The 27486-nt window shown below is 38.4% G+C and overlaps 1 protein-coding gene across 11 annotated transcripts in view; it reads left to right on the top strand.

Annotated features, from left to right (window-relative positions):
• Positions 1-27486, top strand: part of syngap1b (synaptic Ras GTPase activating protein 1b) — a 640555-nt gene that overhangs the window by 191507 nt on the left and 421562 nt on the right. For 10 of the 11 annotated variants that reach the window (XM_034174268.1, XM_034174258.1, XM_034174257.1 and 7 more), the window contains one exon: positions 12957-13207. The exons of the other annotated variant lie outside the window; for it this stretch is intronic. In XM_034174268.1, coding sequence (XP_034030159.1) covers positions 12957-13207 — 251 coding nt within the window. The remainder of the gene's footprint in view (positions 1-12956; positions 13208-27486) is intronic. 11 annotated transcript variants of the gene reach the window in all.

Below are 27486 nucleotides of genomic sequence, written 5' to 3'. Positions count from 1 at the left end.
TGTCTGGATTGAAGGGAAGACATTGGGAGCCATTTCAATGGGGTGTTAATATGACCTCAACTGTCTCAAAACAAGTATCTCCAAATGGTCCAATTGATTTGCGCCCTCTGGTGTTGAAGCATTTTGAAACTCAAGTAAATTAATGAGGATGGCATTGTTTGTGAATTATACATTTAAAGGCTACAGTCAGCATATTAGCAGTCATGAATGGTCAGAGGTGATTCTGTAAACACGGTAAGTCAGTCACAACATACCCGATTGAATGTCATGCCAAATACACCCTACCCATGTCATACCTCATCTTCGACTGTGTGCTCAAGTCTTGTGCTGCAACTGAACATTGCTGCAAAAACCACTAGAATATGTGTGTGTGTGTGTTAATTTGGTTTACCTTCTTTAACCTATGTTATCTCAGAATATATTTGAATATTTGAGTTTCATCATCAGATTGCACATGTCCATGATTGAGATGCTTGTTGTAATCAGACGCTAGAGAAAGTATTGAGAAAGTATTGAAATGACAGTAAGAGAGTAAATGATCATGAACGAAGTCTTATACCCCCGTCACATGAAGCCAGAATCACACAGAATGGCGTCAGAATTATGAATCGGCGCACATCCGAAAAGTGTTGGATTTCAGTTCCAGAACATTCTGTATCTGCCCAAGTCCACACAGTTGGTCAAAATTGGCCGGCAGCCCTGAGTGTGATGCACATGTTCAAAACCCTCCGGGTGCCATCGAGATGGCACACCTGTCCGACAGTGATCCATGTGCAATCTGAGGACCATCTGACTGCAATTTACATATTCTGATGGCAGCAAACCGGGATCCAAAATGATTTGAGCGCATACGAGGGAACCTCGAGATGGATCTGGCACGGTATGTCTGCCGGTATGACCTACATGTGCCATGTACAATAATGCCCCCCCACCTTCCCTGGAGCACAAAGGAACTGTTGAAATGTATGTGGCACACTTCATCATGATAATAATTCATAATTATTATCATGTACAGTGAATGTGAACAGCGGCTATCAAGCCGAAAGCTCTGTGCGCTACTGCACGCACGCTGCTGCAAATCTGAACAGGCTGTACCTTACAGTACAGATATTTGTCCATTCCTTCCCACGGGTGACGTAAATAATGTGAACTATTGTCTCGATCATAACACAGGCAGCTGCACCTTTCCATGGGCTCATGCGCAGTAACACATCATTGCACATGTCAGGCTCAGAGCTGAACAGATCTCACGCTGTAATATATGATCAGCTTCTAACTCTGCAGGAAATATGGCATGGAACTGTTGTGCCAGGTCGTTACACCATTAATAAACATGAATCTCACCTCCAACACTGGTCCAGGAGTGTTTCACATCGCAGACGTTTAGCTGAAATTGGCAGCCTGTGGTTAAAATCCTCTCACCCAAAATAAAAATTTATTCTCATGTGATAATCCAACCATCTCGGTGTCCAGAGTTGCGTTGTGCTCCTGAAGTGAGCAAAAAAGAAAAAAGAAATTAAAGTTCGCTGGAAAGGCTCCGTCTGATGCGTGGAACAGCACACTACCAGCAAACTTTCAGTGAAGCTGTCCATTAGCACTAGTAGCTCATATATGCACACACACACACACATACATACACAGACATGCGGCTAAGTGATAATTGTGACCTCCATGCGTGTGCGCAGAGCGCATGTGCACGTGAGGAACACAGTGCTCCAGTCTGTATAATCTACCTGTTACCCACATGTGCTTTAGATGCCATCTTGCAGGTGTGGACGAGGCACTCCAGATGCGTTCCAACACAGCTAACCACGCCTCTTTTCCTCCCGACTATGTCATATTATGTCAATATTTGCCGTGTCAGGTATGGTTCCTGCACATTCTTGCTATGTGTGACAGGGGCTTTAAGGAGGAAGAAGAGGAAAATCAAGGTCAATAAGAGAACAACAGTTGCATGAGGAGAGGCCTTTTAGATGCAGAGGAGAGAGGGTGAGCAAAAGAGACAGAGAGAGATGCATGCAGCAGGACAAAATGGGTCATTCAAAACAATAGCAGTTTGCCCTTTTACAAACAATTGTTAACTAAAAATAACGTAAATGGTTCTGAAATGTTAGCTTTAAAAATGGAATTCAGTGGCTCTGCTGATGTGTTTATGGACAGCATTATTCTGCACTTGTGATGTTTTTTCCTAAATTACACAAATGCAATAAGCCAGAAAAAGAAAGCAAAAGGTGTAGTTGGAAAGTGGTGAATAGAGGAAAGACAAATTGCCTCATTTAATAAAAGGTCCTGATCCACACATTTTTCTCTTAAGGTGGAGTCATACTGCAATTGTGAAAAATCTATTTTAATGCCTCCAATGCTGTGTGATCAATTTCTTTAATTATCCATAGCAGACTTTTCAGATATGATTTAACATTCTTTATCTTTGCATATTTTTAAATGAATTTTGTAATCAGAGTTTAAAGAAAAAGTTCTTGGCCTATACGCCACTCTCCTACCATGTTTCCAGAAAACTGTCCAGTAGTCTTTGTGTAATCCTGGTAACAGGTAAACAGCACTGAAAACATAACCTCCTTGGCGAAGTTAATAATGAACTGTGACTTTATTCTGTTATTCAGATCTTGCAGGTGTGGGTCATGAAGCAGCAAAATGGCTCTGAACCGTATTTAGTGCTGCCTACGGTACATTTATGGGCATCACTCCTGACCATTTCTTTCTGACAGTAATTGATCTAAGTGTTGTTTTGGCTGTTTAATGGGTTGCATTGTGTTGTGATGGGTGAAGAAATGTGTGACCTGTCCATAATCAACCATTAACAGTGTGAGCATTAATGGGTCTATTCCCTCAAATTATAAAATGTTTTCTCAATTAACGCCAGTTGAGATCTGCTGCCACCACAGTACATTAGGTGTGAGTGGGGTGTTTTAGGAGTCTTTTTGCAGAAAGGAACAAAAAAGAAAACAGTTTGCTTCATTGTGAAACCAGACAAGGTTGCTGTCTTTCCTGTGTCTGAGCCAGTTCTCAAACAACAGGAACAAGGTGTGGCACATCTAAATGTGCCAGTGGGCTGTTAGCAGATGATGTGATTGTGTTCCTGTCAAACTTAAGGCCATCCTTGTTTCACCTCCTTGTTTCTCTTCTTTAACTTGCAATGCAAAACGCAAACGGAAATGGAAATCAAATATGGCAAAATATTAACAAACTTTTAGTGAGGCAGAAAAAGAAAGATGCAAATGATTTGGAATTGAAAATTAATAACCAGCTTGTGAATGATCCTACGATCTTAGTAAAAGAGCTGAATTTATCATTTCTACGCTCTGTTGAAGAGATGGCAGCAAGTTTCAAATCGTCTGAAATAACCTACAACATTCCAGTACACATTCAAACGTTTAATATAGAACCAATATCAGAGGTTGAAACTTTAAAGATTATAAATGCCATGAAGGAGTCCAAAGCTAAAGACCATCATGGCTTTGATGTTTTGATGTTGGATTCCTAAAAACACATAAAATGGCTCTAAGCACATCCAGTTACGCATTTAATAAATTTGTCAGTTGAGCATTCCATTGTACCACAGATATGGAAGATGGCCACAGTTACCCCAATTTTTAAGGCGGGTGACAAAAATAATATTAATAACTACAGACCAATTAGCATACTGTCAGTCTTTTTTAAAGTCCTTGAAAAGTGGGTTGCCAAGCAATTGATTCAACATCTACAAAGTGGCCAAACTACTCTGCATCCCATGCAATTTGGTTTTCATACCTATTATTCAACTGAGACTTCCATAACAATGTTCATGGAAAAAGTGAAAAGTCATTTGGATAAAAACAATTGTGTAGGAGCAGTTTTCTTAGATTTGCATAAAGCATTTGATCTAGAGAATCATAATATTTTATTATTAAAGTTGAAATCTTTTAATTTTTCTGAACATGCCATAAAATGGATGGCATCTTATTTATCAAATAGAAAACAAGCCACCGTGGTTAATGGTATTAAATCCCCTTACTTAGATTGTGCACTAGGAGTCCCCCAAGGATCTATCTTGGGGCCCATTTTATTTTCATTATTCATTAATGACCTACCAAGTGTTTGTGAGGATGTGGACATACAACTTTACACTGATGATGCGGTAATCTACACAAATGCAAGATCACCTGAGGCAGCAGCTCAAACTCTTACATCAGCCCTAAAGTATATTTCAAATTGGCTTAATGGATCATGTCTGAAATTAAACATACAGAAGCCTGTCTGTATGTATTTTTCAAATAAGGCTTCCATTATTGAGTGCTCCAATGTGTACATTGGAGATGATAAACTGCAGTTAGTTAAAGAATTCAAATATTTGTGAGTGTTGCTGGACTCGGTACTCTCCTTTAAAAACCATATTAAATAACTAAAATAATCAAATACAATGTGTTTAACTTCAATGACAAGGAGGTCAATGACAGATCAAGTGGCTATGATGTTCTTGCACTGTACCGATTGAAAGGCTTTATACAACCCCTGGCAAAAATTATGGAATCACCGGCCTCAGAGGATGTTCATTCAGTTGTTTAATTTTGTAGAAAAAAAAGCAGATCACAGACATGACACAAAACTAAAGTCATTTCAAATGGCAACTTTCTGGCTTTAAGAAACACTATAAGAAATCAAGAAAAAAAGATTGTGGCAGTCAGTAACGGTTACTTTTTTATACCAAGCAGAGGAAAAAATATGGAATCACTCAATTCTGAGGAAAAAATTATGGAATCACCCTGTAAATTTTCATCCCCCAAATTAACACCTGCATCATATCAGATCTGCTCGTTAGTCTGCATCTAAAAAGGAGTGAACACACCTTGGAGAGCTGTTGCACCAAGTGGACTGACATGAATCATGGCTCCAACACGAGAGATGTCAATTGAAACAAAGGAGAGGATTATCAAACTCTTAAAAGAGAGTAAATCATCACACAATGTTGCAAAAGATGTTGGTTGTTCACAGTCAGCTGTGTCTAAACTCTGGACCAAATACAAACAACATGGGAAGGTTGTTAAAGGCAAACATACTGGTAGACCAAGGAAGACATCAAAGCGTCAAGACAGAAAACCTAAAGCAATATGTCTCAAAAATCGAAAAATGTACAACAAAACAAATGAGGAACGAATGGGAGGAGACTGGAGTCAACGTCTGTGACCGAACTGTAAGAAACCGCCTAAAGGAAATGGGATTTACATACAGAAAAGCTAAACGAAAGGCATCATTAACACCTAAACAGAAAAAAACAAGGTTACAATGGGCTAAGGAAAAGCAATTGTGGACTGTGGATGACTGGATGAAAGTCATATTCAGTGATGAATCTCGAATCTGTATTGGGCAAGGTGATGATGCTGGAACTTTTGTTTGGTGCCTTTCCAATGAGATTTATAAAGATGACTGCCTGAAGAGAACATGTAAATTTCCACAGTCACTGATGATATGGGGCTGCATGTCAGGTAAAGGCACTGGGGAGATGGCTGTCATTACATCATCAATAAATGCAGTTTATGTTGATATTTTGGACAATTGAAAGGATGTTTGGGCATTTTTCAAGATGATAATGCATCTTGCCATAGAGGAAAAACTGCAAAAACATTCCTTGCAAAAAGACACATAGGGTCAATGTCATGGCATAGGGTCAGTGTCAATGAGCAGATCTGATATGATGCAGGTGTTAATTTGGGGGATGAAAATTTACAGGGTGATTCCATAATTTTTTCCTCAGAATTGAGTGATTCCATATTTTTTTCCTCTGCTTGGTCTAAAAAAGTAACCGTTACTGACTGCCACAATCTTTTTTTCTTGATTTCTTATAGTGTTTCTTAAAGCCAGAAAGTTGCCATTTGAAATGACTTTAGTTTTGTGTCATGTCTGTGATCTGCTTTTTTTCTACAAAATTAAACAACTGAATGAACATCCTCTGAGGCCGGTGATTCCATAATTTTTGCCAGGGGTTGTAAAAGAGCACTGAAAATTTTAGATAAAAGACCATTTTCATATCATCACTGCAAAATTTTAACAAAGTATAACTTATTTAGTTTTGAAAATTTTATAAAATTTAAAAATGCTTATCTAATATATAAAATTTTACATGGGTTGGCTCCTCCACCTCTTGCAAATTATATTAAATATAGAACAGTTGGTCCGAGGGTCACCAGGGCTATGAATAGAGGGGACTGTGAAGTGTCTGCGCGAAAAACAGCTTTTGCACAAAATGTTCTGTCCTACAAAGGCAGTGTCCAATGGAACGCTTTGCCAACTACAGTGAGAGAGGCTCCAAGCTTTAAAGCCTTCAAAAGTCACTTAAAGGAGTGGCTCAAATCAAATCAAAAATGTGAGTATTATGAACTCATTTGTAGAAACTAAGGGGAATGTGGAATGTAGGGAATGTGCAATGCACTACAGCACTTTATAAATTATTGTTCTTAAAGTTATGGTTTTAAAATATAGAAATGTATGAAATTAGACTTGCAGTTTTAATTAAGTTATTCTAATTGAATTGTACATGTAGTTTTTTTGTTTTTAACTGTGTCCTCCTTTGACTGAATTTGTGTAAGCTAACCTTCATGCTCAGATCATGTCAGTGTCCTTTTGTTTCCTGTCTTTTGTCTAGTCTGTGTCTTGTTGTAGTAGTTGGTGACCCCTTTGTAATGTAGTCTGTTGTATTGTAAGCTCCTGTGATGTTTGTGTGTTTTTACAATTTCAATTTCAATTTATTAATTTATGTAGCGCCAACTCATGACAAAGTCACCCCAAGGCGCTTCACACAATTCACAACACAAATTAATCTAAAATCTAAATTAAAAGCAAGAAAAGCACAATAAAAAGATAAAACACAGTAGAATAAAAACAAATTACAAAGCAAACACAAACAGATTAAATTAATGATAAGACAGTCTAAAAAAGTGGGTCTTCAGCCTTGATTTAAAAGTCTCCACCATGTCAGACTGCCTAATAACAGCAGATAGATCATTCCAAAGAGTCGGACCACGGTAGGAGAAGGCTCTATACCCCACAAACATCTTGTTCATCCTCGGAACACACAGAAGTCCTGCGCCCTGCGAACGCAAGGGCCTCGCAGGTACGTAGGGCTTAACCAAGTCCGCCAGGTAGAAAGGTGCCAGTCCATGAACAATTTTATAAACCAACAATAAAACTTTAAAATCCGATCTGACAGAAACCGGTAGCCAATGAAAGGATGCCAGAATGGGAGTAATGTGGTCAAACCTTATACTTTGTGTCAAAAGTCTGCCAGCAGCATTCTGTACCAACTGAAGTCCTCGAATGCTAGACTGCGGCAGGCCAGAAAATAAAGCATTACAATAATCCAGTCTGGAAGAAATAAACACATGTATCAAAGTCTCAGCATCAGCCATAGGCAGGATGGGACGAATCCTCACCACATTTCGCAGATGAAAGAAGGCAAGCCTTGTAATGTCTCTAATGTGGGAGCCAAAAGACAATGTAGGATCGAAAAGTACTCCAAGATTTCTCACTTTGTCCGTATGATGCACAACACACGAACCAAAATTAAGCACCAACTGGTCAAAATGATGCCGATGTCTGGCTGGACCAAGAACCATCATTTCAGTCTTATCAGAATTCAAGAGTAGGAAATTACTAGACAACCAACTTCTCACAGATATAAGGAAATCCTCCAAGGCTTTTATATGGGCAAGATTACCGGCAGTTACTGGCATGTACAATTGAGTATCATCAGCATAACAATGAACGGCAATCCTGTAATGCCGTAGAATATGCCCAAGGGGTGCTATATAAAGTGAGAAAAGCAAGGGGCCTAACACAGACCCCTGTGGAACCCCAAATTTCATTTTACCAAGGCCAGAAGTAGTGTTATAATACACAACACAACAAGAATGACTGGACAAGTATGACATCAGCCAAGCAAGAACACTTTCAGTAATCCCAAAGTAATTTTCCAGCCTATCAAGTAAAACACGATGATCCACAGTATCAAACGCAGCACTAAGATTCAAGAGCACTAAGACCATCGTGGTGTCCGAATCCATTGCACACAGAAAATCATTCACCACTCTGGTAAGCGCTGTCTCTGTGGAGTGATGTTTTCTGAAAGCAGACTGAAGTGGCTCAAAAAGAGCGTTCTCAGTAAGATGGTCTACAAGCTGCCGTGAGACCACTTTTTCCAGAATTTTAGAACAGAATGACAGATTTGATATTGGCCTGTAATTACTCAATAGACCAGGGTCAAGACCAGATTTCTTAAGCAATGGTTTAATCACTGCAGATTTAAAACACCCAGGCACAGAACCAGAGCTTAATGAAAGATTAACAATTTCCAGCACAGTCGGCCCAAGAATGGGCCACAGGACCTTAAACAATTTTGTTGTATAGGATCAAATAGGCAGGTTGTTACTGTACATTGTTTATTCTTATAGTCTGTCAGGGACTACAGATGAGAAATTAGCCCATGGCTATAATCTGACATATTTACACTTTATGTGTTCATTAATGTGTTGTCCCTTTTAAATAAATAATTAAATGAACTTTTTTTGATCAGGGTTTCCCAGTCCTGAGAACTTGAAAACTGCCTGCTCCAGACAGATTTAACATACATTTACTGTCACCATACTGTTTGCACTTCTTGGTGATTAATGTAAAAGAAATCTAAGACATATTTGGGTGTCCTTGAAATTGTTCATGTATCCATCCACTGACTTGCTGAAAGAAACTGGCATGAAAAGTGATGATTGTGGTTAAAAATCATCTTTTTGTGTGCAAATTACTTGTATGCTCTGAAATGGAATTACCATCTATTTCAATTTCAATTATTTAGTTTATATAGTGCCAATTCACACAAAGCTGCCTCAAGGTGCTTCACACAAGTAAGGTCTAACCTTACCAACCCCTAGAGCAAGCACACAGGTGACAGTGGTAAGGAAAAACTCCCTCTGATGATATTGAGGAAGAACCCTCAAGCAGACCAGACTCAAAGGGGTGACCCTCTGCTTAGGCCATTCTACCAAATAGGTTTACAATACACAACACAACAACAATTGATGAGAGTCCATGCAGGCGTCCAGTCCAATGCCGGGGGCGGGGTCATCGAGCCACTCGGATTTGATGAGTGTACTGATGAGGCATTGAAACTGAGGATGGCCCAGTGGTTATTCCAGCAATAGCAAAGATTTCGTGTCTGCTACCTACAACGCGCGTGGAATGTCTCAAACCTAAACCTAATTCTAGTCATCTTATATATACTACTCAAGAACCACCCCGAAATCCAAACAGTTCAACTGTCAACCCCACTGAGGTCCTTAGACTGGGTCTCATTAACATAACATCACTGTCCTCAAAATCATTGTTGATTAATGATCTAATTATTGATCATCACTTAGATATGATTGTGTTATGTGAAACCTGGCTTAATCCTACAGCTATCCTCCCCTTAAATGATGCCTGCACACCACCAGTCACGTCCCTCATGATGCGAAGCAAGGTGGTGGTGTTGCTCTTATTTATAAATCTAGGTTTAGCTTATTAGCTCTTGGGGGTCACAAATATAACTCGTATGAGCATCTGATTCTCCGGCTCTGATCAGGATATTATGCATTGCCAAGGTCAGAAGAATAAAATCAGCCGTATTACTTTGACACTGTATATAGACCTCCTCGCCCATATTCTGAATTCTTAGATGAATTTGGTGCATTCATCTCTAACTTGTCAACTAGTGCAGATAACATTCTGATCATTGGTGACTTTAACATTCATATAAATAAGCCTTCTGATCCCCTCTGCAAATCATTTATGGAATCGTGGATGCATTAGGATTTCGGCAATGCATTTGGGACTCGACGCACATTAGTGTAAATACCCTGGATCTGGTTCTCACAAGTGGTATTGCTGTCATGAACATTGACATCATGCCTCTTACATCAGTGGTCTCTGATCACTCACTTATTAAGTTTACAGTTTCGCTGATGTGTTTAATGGAACAACAACCTTTATATCACTACGGCGATGCATGAACTCCTCAACTAAGACTGAACTCAAAGCTAGACTGCCTGATGTCTTAGCTTCACATTTGGCAAATACCCAATCAGTAGACAGACTTGTGGATAGTTTAAACTCAGTGCTCAAAATTACACTCGACATGATTGCCCCACCTGTGTTAAAACTGCGCTCCCCCAAATCACAGTCACCTTGGTTCAATGATTACCTGCGTGACCTCAAGCATAAGGAAAGAGGTCTAGAATGGAAATGGCGTCATTCAAAATTAGAAGTATTCCACCTTGCGTGGCATGATGCTAACTTAGACGATAAGCATGCATTACTGGCTACAAAGAGGAACTATTACTCTAATTTGATCAACAAAAACAAGCATAACTCGAAGTTCTTGTTCAACACGGTGGCAACACTTATTCATGGACAACCACCTGTTGTTCGCTCTCCTTTTACAGCACAAGATTTCCTGGATTACTTTGAGAAGAAAATAGAAGACATTAGGTTAAACATATCCCAGCATGCCTTAACCCAGCCATTACACCCTGCTATTGAGGTGGGCACCATTACTGAGGTATTACCTAGATTTACAGAATTTAATAGGCCAATATCAAATCTATCATTTTGCGCTAAAATTCTGGAAAAAGTGGTGTCACGGCAGCTCGTGGACTATCTTACTGAGAATAATGTCTTTGAGCCACTGCAGTCTGCTTTTAGAAAATATCATTCCACAGAGACAACTCTCACTAAAGTGGTGAATGATCTTCTGCTTACAATGGATTCAGACACCACTACGGTTCTGGTCCTGTTAGATCTCAGTGCTGCATTTGATACCGTGGATCATCATATTCTACTTGATAGGCTGGAAAATCATTTTGGGATTGCTTTGAGTGCCCTTGCATGGCTGATGTTATACTTGACCAGTCATTCTCACTGTGTTTTTTACAGTAACACTACCTCTAACCTTAGTGACATGAAATTTGGGGTTCTACAGGGGTCTGTCTTAGGCCCCCTGCTTTTCTCCCTTTATATAGTACCCCTTGGGCACATATTGCAGTGTTTTGGGATTACCTTTCACTGCTATGCTGATGATACTCAGTTATACATGCCGACAACTGCTGGTAATCTCATTCACATAAAATCCTTAGAAGATTGCCTTGCATCAGTGAGAAGTTGGATGTCAAGAAATGTCCTATTTTTAAACTCTGATAAGACTGAAATGATGGTTCTTAGTCCATCGGCATCAGTTGTTCTGTAATTTATGTCTGTAGCATGGCCCAAGCAGAGGGTCACCCCTTTGAGTCTGGTCTGCTTGAGGTTTCTTCCTCAGAAGGAGTTTCTCCTTACCACTGTTGCTCTGGGGGTTAGTAAATTTAGACCTTACTTGTGTGAAGCGCCTTGAGGAAACTCTGTTGTGATTTGGCGCTATATAAATGAAAATAAATTGATATTGAATTGAAATTGGAATCAGTTGGCCAGAAAAACTGCACTTATGGTATAATTCGTCAGCATCAAGCAGCAGGAAAGCAGAAGAAATACTAAGCTGGTCGCCGGTCACTAGCCATAAGCTTCACTAACAGACCCAGATGGTAGATAAAGTTGAAGCCACGGCCCGCTCTGTTTCCTAATAAAATTAATTTAAAAGGGTAGAAAGCATAGTACCATACTATGCCAGTATGCTAGCCATATGAAAGTCTGGACCTGAAAGTCTCTACAGAATCTGACTGTTTTATTGATGCAGAGAGATCATTCTACAAAGCAGGTGCACGATAAGAGAAAGCTCTGTGACCTGCAGACATTTTATTCACCCTAGGGACACAAAGTAGTCCTGCACACTGAGAACACAGACTCCGGGCCGGTACATAAAGGTTAATTAGGTCAGCTAAGTAGGGAGGTGCTAGTCCATAAATAATTTTAGGTTAATAGCAGAATCTTAAAATCTGATCTCACAGAGAAGCCATTGAAGAGACGCCAAAATGGGTGTAACATTCTTCTTCCTGTCAAGAATCTGGCAGCATCGTTTTGAACCAATTGTAGACCCCTAATTCTGGACTTGGCTAAACCAGAAAATAGAACATTGCAGTAGTCCAGTCTAGAAGAAACAAATGCATGAATCGGTGACTTAGCATCAACCATGCATCAGGGACAAATCTTTGCTATATTTCGTAGGTGGAATAAAGCAGTCCTCGTAATATCCCTAATGTGTAGGTCAAAGGACAATGTAGGAATCAAAAGCACCTCAAGGTTCATTACTTTGACAGTGTGATGTATGACACACGAGCCTAGGTTAAGTGTATTTACCTATACAAATGAACATCATTTATGAATGTTTAACATTTTTCTTCGACCCTTTGTATTAAACAGGCTACACTACAAGTACATACTGTATTTTCCATTTCAGCTCTATTGTGTTGGTGTACAAAAAAAAAACAACAAAAAACAAAATTGCGTTGCTGTCCAAATACTTATAAACCTGACTGTGTGAGATATTAATATTTTCTGAATAAGTGAAAAAATGAGTTAATGTTACATAAATAAATTTTGATTATATTAAAACAATTTGTTGTGCTTGAATTATCCAGGTAACATTTAAGTCAGAGTTTCATCAAACAACTGGAGTTGAAGAACTTCATCATTTTTTATTTATTTATTTTTTCACTGTTTTATCTGTTGTATTTGTTGGATAAGCTAATTTTGGAATACTGAAATACTGGAATTTGGTGACTACAAACACTCTTCTTCAGTAGCTCCTGTTTTAACATTTTCTGATCAGTGACCTGCTGTATGAAATCTAATTATGTCATGTCTTACAACCTCCTTCCAGCAGACATGTCATACCTTAATAACACCTGACAGTGATTTTATGAGTCACGATGACCGTAACTAACCTCCTCCGTCTGTCTTGTCTCTCTTCCCCTCCCCGACCTCTCTGCTGTTTCTTTCATGTGCAGATGCAAGGTATGCCGTCCCCCCATCCTATCATCATCATCATCATCGTGCCCACGTCCACTCCTTCCACACTCCCTCCTACGACCGACCTGTTCACGAACGCGCCTCTTACGACCGTCCATCCTACACTCGCCCCTTGCACGAGCGCCACATCTACGACCGCCCCTCACACGATCATCCACCTCAGGATCATTGGAACCCCCGTCTCCGTGTGAGCACCAGAAATCAGTTCTACATGTTGGACCAGGAAGAGGTATCGTACTCCACACATCTCGATTGCACTGACACTGATTAGGATTCAGAACAGAGAAGGCGACAGCAATAAGATACAATGCAAGCAGTGCTTGGATATGTAGAAGCAACACTTTAAAGTGTCAAATAAACCAAAAAAGTATCAAGTATCAAGGCTTTATAAGTACGAGTCTTCTGAATTGAAATGACTGTCCTCAAATATGAAAAAAAGCCAAAGTAACCACTGCTCTGAAATTAACATTTTCGCATAGTGTGTGAATTTAATGGTAAGCATTAGCATCTCAATTTATATATATATATATATATATATATATATATATATATATATATATATATAATAATGCACACTGCTCCAGGCGTTTATGCAGAATAAACATGCTTTATTGCACCTTCTCCCACACTGTTCCTCATATAAATCTTGAGATTTTTTTCTTTATCAAAACAGTTTTTAAAAGGAATAATTTCCACTTATTTATGGACCAATATAGATGGACAAAAGACAGAGTTGACTTCCTCTGTGTTGCTCTACCATAAATCTATAATGGGTGAAGCAACACAAATTGTTATATGCACTGTCTGTCCCCTGAAGCTTGCCGTAGTGTCTTTGTGACTTCCCGTACTCGACTCTTCATGCTGTGCCTTGGCGGAGTTATACATACATATTTTGTAATCTTTTAATTTAACTCAGAGGGCTATTTAGTGACTTCAAAATGTTCTCATATCCATCTACAGGCTTGTGTGAAGCCAACTGACTGTAAAGGTGATGATTTAGTTTTACTTTGACATTAAAGAGTATGATGTAAAAAAGTGTTTACATGAAGAATCCTGAATTTGTTTTTGTTTGAATTAATGAAATGCTAAAAATGAAAGGCCCTTTTTTATAGGTGTATACTGAAATTTTCAACACATGTTCACAACCGTCCTCCAAGTCTGCTTCACTGCTGATGAATTTGAATTTTAATGTATTTATAATTTGCAAACATGACAGCTCTTAGAGAATTAACCCTCAAACTGTCACAAACAAGGCATTACTTTTTTGTTGTTGTTGTTGTTTTTTGTATTTAATGGAGAGGGATATTTCCAGTATTGTGAGATTTTGTTAATCAAAGAAAAGTCCTTTGGATTTCATATCTTTTAATCTGCTGCAAACTATGACATCCTCACTTTTTTATGATATATTATGAATTCAACAAGTTCTATTCACAACTTATTTCAGACTGATGTGTCGATGTGGATTAAATGTGTTCCTGATAGGATTTGCGAAGGCCAGGTGACCCAGGTTAATGACCATACTCTAGCCTGGATCCATCTTCAGTGCATTCAGTGTTCAGTTGCACTTGAAGGGATTGTGCAGTCTGGATCTTATCAGCAGAATGTCAATGGCACAGTGTGGTTGTGGCACATTATTGGGGTGGTCCTCCTGAAGCATGTTCAGGCGACTTCATTAGCTCCATCAAGAAGGTTATGTTTTCTTTGTGTTTTGTGTGTCTTATATTTGCAAATCTGGAAAGAAGGAGGCATTCATCTTGAGCTTTGGTGTTTGTTCCTGATTCTGATCTTTAATCCTCATTCCTTTTAATCCTGACTACAGGATCCAAACAAGATAGACAATAAATGACAGCAAAAACATGATGTCCATCAAGGAATCAAAGCAATCATCAATCAGTATCAAAGCTCAATGATCACAATCTGAGTTGTCTGAGCAAAAGCAAAGGTCAGAAAGAAGGAATAAAGCTCAATGATGAGCTCAAAATTAGGAACAAAGATCAAGATCACGTCAGCCATCAGAAGTGTGGACCAACAATAAGAATTAACAGCGAATGTTGAGGATCCCATGAATGTCTCTTCATATGTGCATAGTATACTGGACCAGATCCAGTTAATGATTTTGTTTCAGATAATGATTAAGATTTTTGTGGTGGTGGTGGTGGTGGGGGTGGGGGTCGGGGGGGGGGGGGACTGTGAACTATGATTGGACTAAAGAATGGGTCTTGGTTTGTGTAATGCTTTGCCAAACAGCTGTGGTGAGGACTCCAATGCATTGAACCACAACGATGGAAGATAAATGTAGGTTTATTGTCCCACAGGTGAGAATCGGAATCTAAAAATAACAGGAAAACAGGCATGGTTATGGGCACGGGTGATCAGTACCAACTGGCTATAGTCTTTCTAGGACAGCAGCAGGGAATTGTCTAGAATACAGGCAGTAGATCAGTGCACAAACTTCTCATACCAAGTGAAGAAAATCCAAGATGATGGGCAAAAACTTAGGAACTTATAATGCAGCAAAAGTCTGGAACTGAAAGGCAAAAGCACTGAAGTAATGTAAGAGAGCTGGATGAACCTATGGCAATGAAGGAACATTCTAACTGTGGTTATAAAGGCAAACAATCAAACACAGAAGTGTGGAGATACGTGAAACAGGAAGTTAAGCTACATAAAATGAATATGGAAGAAGCATCAAAGTAAAAGCTGCAGAGAATATTTACCACGGCAGAGAATTAACCAAATAACACATAGAACAAGAGCAATTAGAGATTTGCCAATCTGGATCTGGATCACCTCCAAAATTGAGTGGAGTCTTCCATACCCTAATATCGACCTGTTTGTAAATTTGGTGAGAATCCATGAAGTAGTTTTGGCAGGGTCCTTTAAAGCCTACATAGTGAATTCCTGAGGCGGAATCCAGATCCGAATCACCCCCAAAATTCAGTGGAGTCTTCCATGGTCTAATATCTATCTGTGGTGTAAATTTGGTGAGAATCTGTGAAGTAGTTTTGATGTAATCCTTAAAAGCTGATAAAGTGAAATCTTGATCCATAATCCGCATCCAGATCACTTCCAAAATTTAATGGAGTCTTCCATGGCTTAATATGTATCTGTGGTGAAAAGTTTCTCAAAATCTGTGCAGCAGTTTTGACATAATCCTGATAAAAGACAGACAAATAAATAAATAAATAAACACAGATGATTTTATTACATCCTTGGTGGACGTAATAATCACACAGAGAGAATAATGACAGAGAGAGGAAAACACAGAGAATAATACCAGAAGCAGAATTGCATCGAGGCCAAACTTAAACACCAAAACGTGACCCATGGCAGTTTTATCCTGAATTTAAATTAAGGGAGACACTTGGGCCTTGGTGGAGGTATGCACTCTTTAAGTGCCCTTCTTGTCTTTTTTTTTTCCATTTTTAATTGAAGAGGTGTTTATAGCTGCCATGCCCGTGCAGATGCTGTGATTACTTGGCACAGGATACATGTGCATAAACAAGAACTGTGATGCAGATATAAGAATTGGACCCCAATATGCAGACAACAGGCACAGCTTTGAAAAAATAAGTGATTTATTTTACAGAAAAGGTCAGAATGGTGAGTTGAATGGTCCTAGGAGGCTCAGTGCGGGTAAACAGGAGATGAGGCTGGGCCGGCTGAGAGAAACACAGGAGACAAAGTTTAAAAACCAGTCCTGAAAAGGTTCACACAAAAATAGCTCAATCTATGAACAAACGCCAAGTGTACCACAGGATGACAGTCAACAAACTGGCGAGGATTAGGAGAATGAATGGTCTTTAAACTGCTGAGGAGTGGATAATTGATTGCTGGTGTGAGATGTTCAAAGGTCAGCCACGCCCTGCACTCACATGGATGGGAAATACAGCAGACAAGTCAGATCCTATATGTCTTTGAATTCCTTAACTTTTGCTCAGTACATTCTTCCTGCCTTACAAATCACTCGTGCTGTTGAAAATGTTTTAAAGGACGTATCTCACTCCACACTATCTTTTAAAAAAATTATATACCAGATTATGAATCATTACTTTCAACTCTTAGTTGTGCAAGTCCTGATGTAACGCATAAAAATAAAATTAGCTATACTGCGTCTGAAAAATGCACACAGATTCAGAGCTATTTTTAGCCATGAAAGTGATGTAACCTCAGGTGCTGCCTGAAGGTCACTCCACCTGTGTCCATGTCATGACTTACTCCAGTACACACAGTCAATCTGGGCCGTGTTTGTCTCCAAATGTAATATGGCTTTAATTTGGCTTTCAAATGAAATCATTGTATTTTTTTATCTGTCTCCACCTCTCTGTAAACCACGATGAACTCAGAAAAAACAAAACAACATCTCAAATGTCTCAAAAAGACTGAATAATAATGATTACACGCATGAAAGTGGTGTCTTTGATTTCACTCCTGCTGTGTTCACACACAGTCATGTAGAATTATTGTTCCACTGTAGCGCTGTCATTTGTCCACAGAAAAACAGTGCTCCTCTGCCAGCCTTCTTCAGACTTGACAAGTTTGCTGAGGCTCCTGGTAGCTTAGGACTACCATTTAGCTAAGCTTTGCCAATAACACACATACTGAAGCTGGTCTAAGTTCCAGCTGTCCTGTTAAAGGTGGTCACTCCTTGTCATGTTCTGTCCGACTCCATGATCACAGAAGCAGCTTCCTCAGCAAGACTTCCTGGTGTCCCACGTGTAGCATCTTGGCTTAGCTTAGCATGGCGCGAGGCCGTGGCACAGACTACAAACCTGGCCGGTTCTACACTTTCAGGAGGGGATATATGCTTTGTTAAGAATATTCTCATGGCCACAGGAAAGGAAAAGTTAAAATCAATGGTTAGATCCATGTTTTGTTGACCATTCTCACACTGTGTTGGGCTTCACTTGTGCCGTTTTTCACAGATGCAATATAAAAAAAAACCTCTGACTTTCCTCCTCAAATTATTATCTTTGGAAAATCTGTCCACCTAATAAGCAACACTAGTCATGTGACTACAACCCCTATTCCAATGAAGTTGGGACGTTGTGTAAAATGTAAATAAAAACAGAATACAATGATTTGCAAATCCTCTTCAACCTATATTCAAATGAATACACCACAAAGACAAGATATTTAATCTTCACACTGATAAACTTTATTGTTTTTGTGCAAATATTTGCTCATTTTGAAATGGATGCCTGCAACACGTTTCAAAAAAGCTGGGACAGTGGTATGTTTACCACTGTGTTACGTCACCTTTCCTTCTAACAACAGTCCGGGGTCTCCGCTATTTTGCACCTCGTAATGCGCCACACATTTTCAGTGGGTGACAGATCTGGACTGCAGGCAGGCCAGTCTAGTAACCGCACTCTTTTACTATGAAGGCACGGTGTTGTAACACATGCAGAATGTGGTTTGGCATTGTCTTGATGAAATAAGCAGAGATGTCCCTGAAAAAGATGTTGCTTGGATGGCAGCATGTGTTGCTTCAAAACCTGGATGTATCTTTCAGAATTGTTGGTACCATCACATACGTGTAAGTTGCCCATGTCATGGGCACTAATACACCCCCATACCATCACAGATGTTGGCTTTTGAACTTTGCACTGGTAACAATCTGGATGGTCTTTTTCCTCTTTTGTCTGGAGGACATGACGTCCATGATTTCCAAAAAGAATTTGAAATGTGGACTCATCAGACCACAGCACACTTTTCCACTTTGCGTCTGTCCATTTCAAATGAGCTCAGGCCCAGAGAAGGCGGTGGCGTTTCTGGATGTTGTTGATGTATGGCTTTCACTTTGCTTTCACTATGGTGGAGTTTAACTTGCACTTGGACATGTAGTGACGAACTGTCTTAACTGACAATGGTTTTCTGAAGTGTTCCTGAGCCCATGCGGTAAGATCTTTACACATTGATGTTGGTTTTTAATGCAGTGCCGCCTGAGGGGTCGAAGGTCACGGGCATTCAATGTTGGTTTTTGGCCTTACCGCTTACATGTAGAAAGTTCTCCAGAATCTCTGAATTTTCTGATTATATTTTGGACTGTAGATGATGGAATCCCTAAATTCCTTGCAACTGAACTTGAGAAACATTGTTCTTAAACTGTTGGACTATTTTTTTCATGCAGTTGTTCACAAAGTGGTGATCCTCGCGCCATCTTTGCTTGTGAATGACTGAGATTTTTGGGGATGCTCCTTTTATACCCAATCATGACACTCACGTGTTTCCAATTAGGTGTTCTTTGAACATTCATCAACTTTCCCAGTCTTTTGTTGCCCTGTCCCAACTTTTTTGAAATGTGTTGCAGGCATCCATTTCAAAATGAGCAAATATTTGCACAAAACAACAAAGTTTGTCAGTTTGAACGTGAAATATCTTGTCTTTGTGGCCTATTCAACTGAATATACGTTGAAGAGGATTAGGAAATCATTGTATTATGTTTTTATTTACATTTTACACAACGTCCCAACTTCATTGGATTTGAGGTTGTACATCCATGGAAAATACACATTTTAACTATTTTGACGTGTTCACTGTCAGAATACACAAATCACACTGACTTCACACTGTAAAAAAAAATCAGTTTTTTTCCCATTCATTTCAGGAGAAGGTCTTGAGGGGGCTTAACCGTACATGATGTCATCAAAGTCCACATTCCTCAAAGCTTGGCATTTCTGAGTGTTTATCAGAAACAGGTGAAATTAAGCTAATTTCTCTATGTTTATGACTTAATTTCTCAGCGCATGTGACTCCAAAAATAATCAATATCTATCAGTATTTTCACAATTTTAATTTTTTAGAATAGTCAACTCATTTGATATTTTATTTACTAGTGATACACACTTAGAAAGGAGCAAGTATAAACAGAAATAGTGATATCATATTGTGCAGCTCACATCTTGTCCAGTCTTGTATCTCAATAATCTTGGAATTAAAATCATGCAGTTTCACAGCAGATTCACTTTGTGGTTCCAGTGCTTGTTGCAAATCTGCTGTGGTGCTGATTCTACAATGACAAAAAATGTTGCTTTATAATAGAGCTTGTACATCCTATGAATAATATTTTACTCCATACTCCCAGTTTATGTGTGTATGTTCTTGATTATCCAGTTTTCAAAAAAAAAAAAAAAAAATCTTTCAACAATGCAATATATACACTTACCAGACACTTTATTAGGTACACCTTGCTACTACCAGGTTGGACCCCTTTTTACCTTCAAAACTGCCTTAATTCTTTGTGGCATAGATTCAACAAGATGTTGGAAACATTCCTCAGAGATGTTGGTCCATATTGACATGATATCATCACGCAGTCGCCCATTCAACCAGTCTGCCCATTCCACTCTGGCCTCTGACATCAACAAGGCATTTTCGTCCACACAACCGCTGCTCACTGCATATCTTCTCTTGTCCACATCATTCCCTGTAAACCCTTGGAGGGTTGTGTGTGAAAATCCCAGGAGATCAGTAGTTTCTGAAATACTCAGACCAGTCCGTCTGACACTGACAACGATGCCACGTTCAAAATCACTTACATCCCGTTTCGTCCCCATTCTGATGCTGTGTGAATGAGTTTGTCTGTGTTTTAGCCCGATAGATAGGTTAGTGGCTTGCCCAGGGGGTACCACTCCTTTCACCCAATGCTGCTTCTAATGAAGCACAATGTAGACCTGCACAATAGATGAAAACATACTTCACTGTTACTGGAAGTGAATGAAATTTTTATTTCTTGCCCCATTTTAAGCTTCTCTCACATACCACACAACTAATTAGGATGCTTTAATGCTTTAGGTAAATATTAATTAAAAAATCCATGTGCCAACTTGATTTTCTGGGGGAGGTGATGGTCTAGTGGTTAAGGTGTTGGGCTTGAGTCCAGAAGATCATGGGTTCAAATCCCCGCCTGACTGGAAAATCACTAAGGGCCCTTGGGCAAGGCCTTTAATCCCCCATTGCTCCCAGTGTGTAGTGAGCGCCTTGTATGGCAGCACCCTGACATCGGGGTGAATGTGAGGCATTATTGTAAAGTGCTTTGAGCGTCTGATGCAGATGGAAAAGCGCTATATAAATGCAGTCCATTTACCATTTTAAAACCTTCAGGTTAATCAGTTCCTGCTGTTTTTACTAGATAACTAATTAATAGGACATGATTGTTCTAGTTTAAGGTCAACATATGCTATAATATATGTGGCTTCTGTACCTATCCGGTCTATTAAAAGTGCTTTTCTGTTCAACTTTTATTATCTAAAAAAAGATTTACATGGTTTTTCTGCTCTTTTACTGACAGAGGAGAGATTTAAACCAGCAGAAGACTGAACTTTTGATGCTCCAGAGTGGTGTACTGTCCAGGCCAGGAGAGGGTAGTGTTCCTCAGCTTTCTACATCTGCTTTACAGCAAAAGAATTTCTGTCATGACACAGAAGAAACAGATTTATTTATTTAGATTAGATTTATTTAGAGAGATAAAAGGCTTGAAGTGTGATACAACTGTCATTTTTATAGTCTTCTTTTGCATGCATGTGGCAACATATTAATTTGGTGTTGTAGTGTTATTTTAGTTTTTATGGTGTGATTTTTATTTGCATTTCATTTGTACCCATTTCACTGATTTACATGCAGTATTATGCATTGAAGCCCCTCTCACACAGAAGGTGTGTGCATCGCGTGTTGGTGGCAATCATTGGCAAGGTATTCTCACTTGTCTCCAGTAATGGTGACTGCAGGAGTGTGCACAAGTTCATGGGCACAGTGTTCAGTGGCGTTTAACATAGCGTGCAAAACCTGAGCGTGGTCTGCGTCATCTTTCATTTCATTTCATTTATTTATTTATTTCATTCATTTAAAAGAAAAAAAAAAAACAGAAAAGCAGAAATAAAGCATCTCCATTACCAGAATGAAAAGGAGCAGAGAGAAGAACAAGTCTTATATTTTCTGCCCCTTTTTACAATACAATCTTTCAATATCCAGCGTCATTTTTCAACATTATTTAACAGATTGTATTTCTTTAAACTTGTCACATACCACTGACTTATTTCATAATTATGACCATTATTAAATAGATTACATCTCTGACAGGTTACATTTTTAAACTTAAAACATTTTATACATTATTAACAAATTACATTTTTTTTTTTTTTTACTTCCTTACAGCCCACTAACTTATTTTATAGTTTCATACTTACTTAATACATCTAGTTTAATACGTTTTTTAAATAATTTAAGCGACCTTAATTCTTTAATTTCTTTGCTGAGATTGTTCCATAATTTTACACCATTTACCGCAATACTCCGTTCTTTTACTCTGGTTCTGTATCTTGGTTTTCTAAAGACTTCTATTCCTTTCAGTTTATAACTACTTACTCTTTTCTCAAACATATTTTGAATGTTTGTTGGTAAAGCATTTTTATTAGCTTTGTACATTGTTTGTAATATTTTCAAATCGACCAAATCACGAAATTTAAGTACCCTGTACTTAATGAACAATGGATTAGATGGATCTCTAAAACCACTGTTGCTAATCACCCTTAAAGCCCTTTTCTGCAGAATAAACAAAGGTTGTATATAAGTTGTATATGTTGATCCCCAGATTTCTACACAATAAGTTAAATATGGGAAAATCAATGAATTGTACAATGTTAATAAACCATAACTATTTAATGAATATTTTACTTTATGCAAAACAGCAATGGCTTTCGCTATTTTTCCTTTTATGTAATTTATGTGTGACTTCCATGTAAGATCTTCATCAATTATGACTCCTAAAAATTTCATTTCTTTTACCCTTTGTATATCCATTCCATCTATTTGTAATGACACGTTTTTTTTTTTTTTTTTTTTGCTCTGTCATTAAACAATATGAAATTTGTCTTATTAATATATAGTGACAGTCTGTTTATATCAAACCAATGCTTAACCTTTTCCAATTCTGTTTTTATCACTTGTGCTACTTCCTGTATATCTGATCCAGAGTAAAACAGCGTTGTATCACCAGCAAATAAAATGCTACCAAGCACATTAGATACATTCACAAAATCATTGATATACAAAATAAACAGTTTGGGTCCAAGTACTGATCCTTGTGGTACTCCATAAACAATATTACACAATTCTGATTTGATATTATTTATCTGAACAAACTGTTTTCTGTTTTCTAAGTAGCTTTTTACCCACTGATGTGCAATACCTCTTATTCCATATTGTTGTAACTTGTGAAGCAATCTTGAGTGGTCAATAACATCAAAAGCTTTTTTTCAAGTCAATAAAAATACTTACAAAATAATCCTTATTTTCTATTGTTGTTGATATTTTCTCTATTAATTCCATAATTGCCATAGCTGTCGAATGTTTTGTTCTGAATCCATACTGAGCACTATTTAAAATATGATGTTTCTCAGTAAATTTATCCAACCTTGTCACAAAAACTTTTTCCATAATTTTAGAAAACTGTGGAAGCAATGATACTGGCCTTTAATTAGAGAATTTATGTTTGTCTCCATTTTTATATAATGGGACTACCTTGGCAATTTTCATTTTATCTGGAAAAATCCCTGTTGACAGAGACAGATTGCAAATGGCAAATTGTAAATGGTTCAATAACAGTTTCTATTATACTTTTTACAGTCATCATGTCTAAATCTTCATGGTCAGTTGATCTTTTGCTTACACAGTTTTTTACAATATTTCTTATTTCATCTTTTTCCACATTGTCCAGGAAAATACTATTGACCGTATTTACAAGTGTATGTAATGTATCTTCTACTATTGGTTTATTTCCCACCAGACTTGATCCTACATTTGAAAAATAATCATTAAACCCATTTGCCACTTCTTTTATGTCATATATCTCTTTATTTTCTTTGACAAAGTAATTTGGAAAAGTTGCTTTCATTCCATCACTTTCAATCACACTTTTTATAATTCCCCATGTTGCCCTCATATTATCTTTACTCTTATTTAATTGTTCACTATAATAATCTTTTTTTTTGTTTCCTAATTATTGTCAATAGTTTATTTTTATATTTTTGTATCTGTGTTCTGTTTCCTTTGTTTGCATTTTTAAAAAGCACCTGTATAAATAGTTTTCCTTTGCACAAGCATTTTTTATTCCCTTTGTCAGCCATGGTTTATTTACTCTTTTCTTACTAATTTCTATTAATTTACAGTTTTTATTATATGATTTCATTAATATTTTCATAAATGAGTTATATGCTACATTAACATCACTGACATAAACTTATATAAGAAAAAAGTTGATTGATTGATTGATTGATAAACTTCTTCCCAATTTTGATTTTTAAGATCATATTTTAATGCCTCTAAGGCTTTTACTGACTTATCTCTTTTAAAGTTTATAACAGTTTTTTTCTTGTACCTATTTTTATATTTAAATATTGAAAAGACTGGTAAATGATCACTAACATCTGTCATCAAGATCCCATTCCTGATAATTTCATCTGTTCTGTTTGTAAATATATTGTCGATTACCGTTGCACTTTGCGATGTGATTCTGGTTGGTTTTGTTATCAAGTGGAATAACCCCAAACTATACATTGAATTCACAAAATCACTTATTCTTTGGCAACTGGAGCTCTCTATGTTAATGTTAAAGTCTCCACATATAAAAAGTGTTTTGTTTTTAATTTGATGGAATAGCTCTATTATTCTATCTGTAAATTTCACAACACAAGTGTCTGGTGCTCTGTATACACAACTGATTAAAATATTTTTAGATGTTTCATGTACAAGTTCCACTGTTACAAGTTCTATGATGTCATCCACAGTTGTCATTTCTTCTACAATTGTACATATCAGATCTGCCTTTATGTACAGAGCAACACCACGACCCCTTTTATCTCTTCTGTTCACAAAATACAGCTCATATCCCTCTATTTGAACATCAGCCATGAGATCATCATTAAGCCAAGATTCAGTGATTGCAACAATACTAAATCTATTTTTAAACTGATTTAAATAATCTTTTATTTGCGACATTTTACAGTACAAGCTTCGACTGTTTATATGTAAGAGTGACAGGGTATCTTCTGCAATTTTTTCACTATTTAGCTGTTCTACCGTATAATACTCACAACCAATCGTTTTTAAGTCAAATATACTTTCATCAATATTAGTGTCTATGTCATATATTTTATCATCTATTTCCATGTTTGATCAGATTTTTTTTTTGTTGGTCCAATTACCAACAGACGTCATATTTGATTGTCTATTCAGGTCTGTATTTCGTAAGGTCCTCCATGTTTTTGATTTGTATACCGTTTGTTCCTTCTTTTACTTTGTCCTTTGTCCTGCACAAAAATTGATGTTGAGTGACAAGTGACATGATGAAAACGCACACCACAAAAACTGTTAAACTGTGAAACAAAACCTGTGAAACTGTGGCTTTGTGTGATCAGTTTGTGACAAGTTGTGACATGTTTGTGGAGGACAGTGTCAAGCTGGGGTGCTCCAGGCGCATCACTGCATCCACCACACCACAGAAACATCCGGAGACCTTGGATGGTACCACTCTGGCAGTAAACCAATCCATCTTCATCACTCAAAAGTAACTATTTATCTACTGCATCCAGATGAAACATGGGCATCCTCTTAACCTTCTCCAGCCAATGGGGAGGTGATGGTCTAGTGCAGGGGTGGGCAACGAGGGCTGAGACACTGCATGACCTTGCAGCCAATCACCTCAGCAGGTGGTTTGCTGATGAGTTTCTCCCCTGAATACAAACACCTGGGCCGGTATCCGCGAAGCAACTCAAAGCCCTCTCAAAGAGCTCCTAACTTAGCCTAAAATTTCCTGGCAAGGAATCTCAGCCTAAGAGTGAGCCAGCAGGTGTCTGAGAGTGGATCTGGGAAAGGAGTGGAGAGAAACTCCTATCTTTGAGAGGAGGCGGGGTTGACTCCATTGCTAGGTATGACGCAGTCCTCTAAGAGCTGTGATTGGTTGTCATGGAAGGGGGAGGAGAAGGAGGAATTGCATGCTGTTCGTGAAAAAGCAGAGCCGCCTCTAATGCTCATACACCTGTTGCTACAACTATCCACGCTCACCAGTGGCCGAAAGACAGAGAGTGCCCTGTGAGAGCCCATTTGATCCCTCTCTCGGCAGGTGTCCACCAAATTCCAGGTGACACACATGAACATCCAACACCAGTCCCTGGATACTTAGAAAATGTGGTGCCATTCGTGAGCAGATGACCACTTTGTAGCTGGCTGTGAAATTTGTCTAAGTGCTGCCATGAGTGTGGTGTTGCAAAGCAACACACATGGCGTGTCAGTGTGTCGCACCCCCCCCGTTCCGCCAACACATGGGGCGTGTGTGTTTTGTATGTATGTACAGATGGCATATGTATGTACAGATGGGGAAAGGCCAGCGACGTCTGAGCGCACACAGCATGGCGAGGTGCCTCTCTGCTGATCGCCGGCCAGAGACTTGCTGACAGCTGCAAATTACGGCTCAGTGCACATAACGTCTCACATTAAAAACACAGAAATCACAGCCAGGACAGGTATATAAATAAGTACTACAATAACTACATAACAATTACAGAAAAAAACTAAAAAAAAATGATTATATAACACAGAAACAGAGAGTGACACTTTAGTCTATATGCTGAATGGACAGTATGTGTGGCTGCCAACAGCAGCAGCTGTTGAGATCTCTGGTCACGGATGTCACAGCTGGTGAACACATACTGTGTTTTGAAGGACATGACCTTACAACTGTCCACTGTGAAGTGCATGTGTCTGCTTGCTGTCCTCACTTGGAAATACATAAAACATATTGCTTTTGAGATGGGCTGCAGCGAGCGAACACACAGCACACACATTGACAGGCTTTCCCAGGTGTAACTGACCGTCAGATCATGTGAACATGCTGCGGGCGATCTGTGAATTTTCCTGAAACTCAGCAAAATTAAATGAATTGGCAAATATCTATATATTAAAAACTTGCGTGTGTGTGTTGTCATTTCGACTGCTCCCGTTTGTGGGTTGGGGTCGCCACAGTGGATACAGCCAGATCCGCATTGGTATTTGGCACAAGTTTTATGCCAGATGCCCTTCCTGACGCAACTCCAGTTTTACTTGGAGAAACACATACAGCCGCCAGTGTTCCAAAGACGTCTCCCATCCAAGTACTAACCAGATGCCGTGCTGCTTAGCTTCTGAGGTCTGATGAGATCAGGTTGGCACAGAGCAGGCCGGCTTCATATTAAAAACATGCGTGAGAGAGTTTATTTAGGAAGTTCATTGTAAGTACATAATATAATTGTAAATAGGTAATAAAAAAAACACATGCATGACACAATAAAGCAAGCACACTTATTTCCATTGTGGTCCATTTAAGAATCAAATGACAAAATAGAAGTAACAATAAAAGAAAATAACAATACTTATAATACCAATAATAATAGAAAAATAATGGTAATATTAATAGTGTGTATATAATAACAAGAACCTAGACAATTTATAAATACACTGAGACAGTAAATTAAG

The sequence above is a fragment of the Thalassophryne amazonica genome, chromosome 7 (assembly GCF_902500255.1).
Source record: "Thalassophryne amazonica chromosome 7, fThaAma1.1, whole genome shotgun sequence".
Lineage (NCBI taxonomy): Eukaryota > Metazoa > Chordata > Actinopteri > Batrachoidiformes > Batrachoididae > Thalassophryne > Thalassophryne amazonica.
This window is presented reverse-complemented; position numbering and strand designations above follow the sequence as displayed.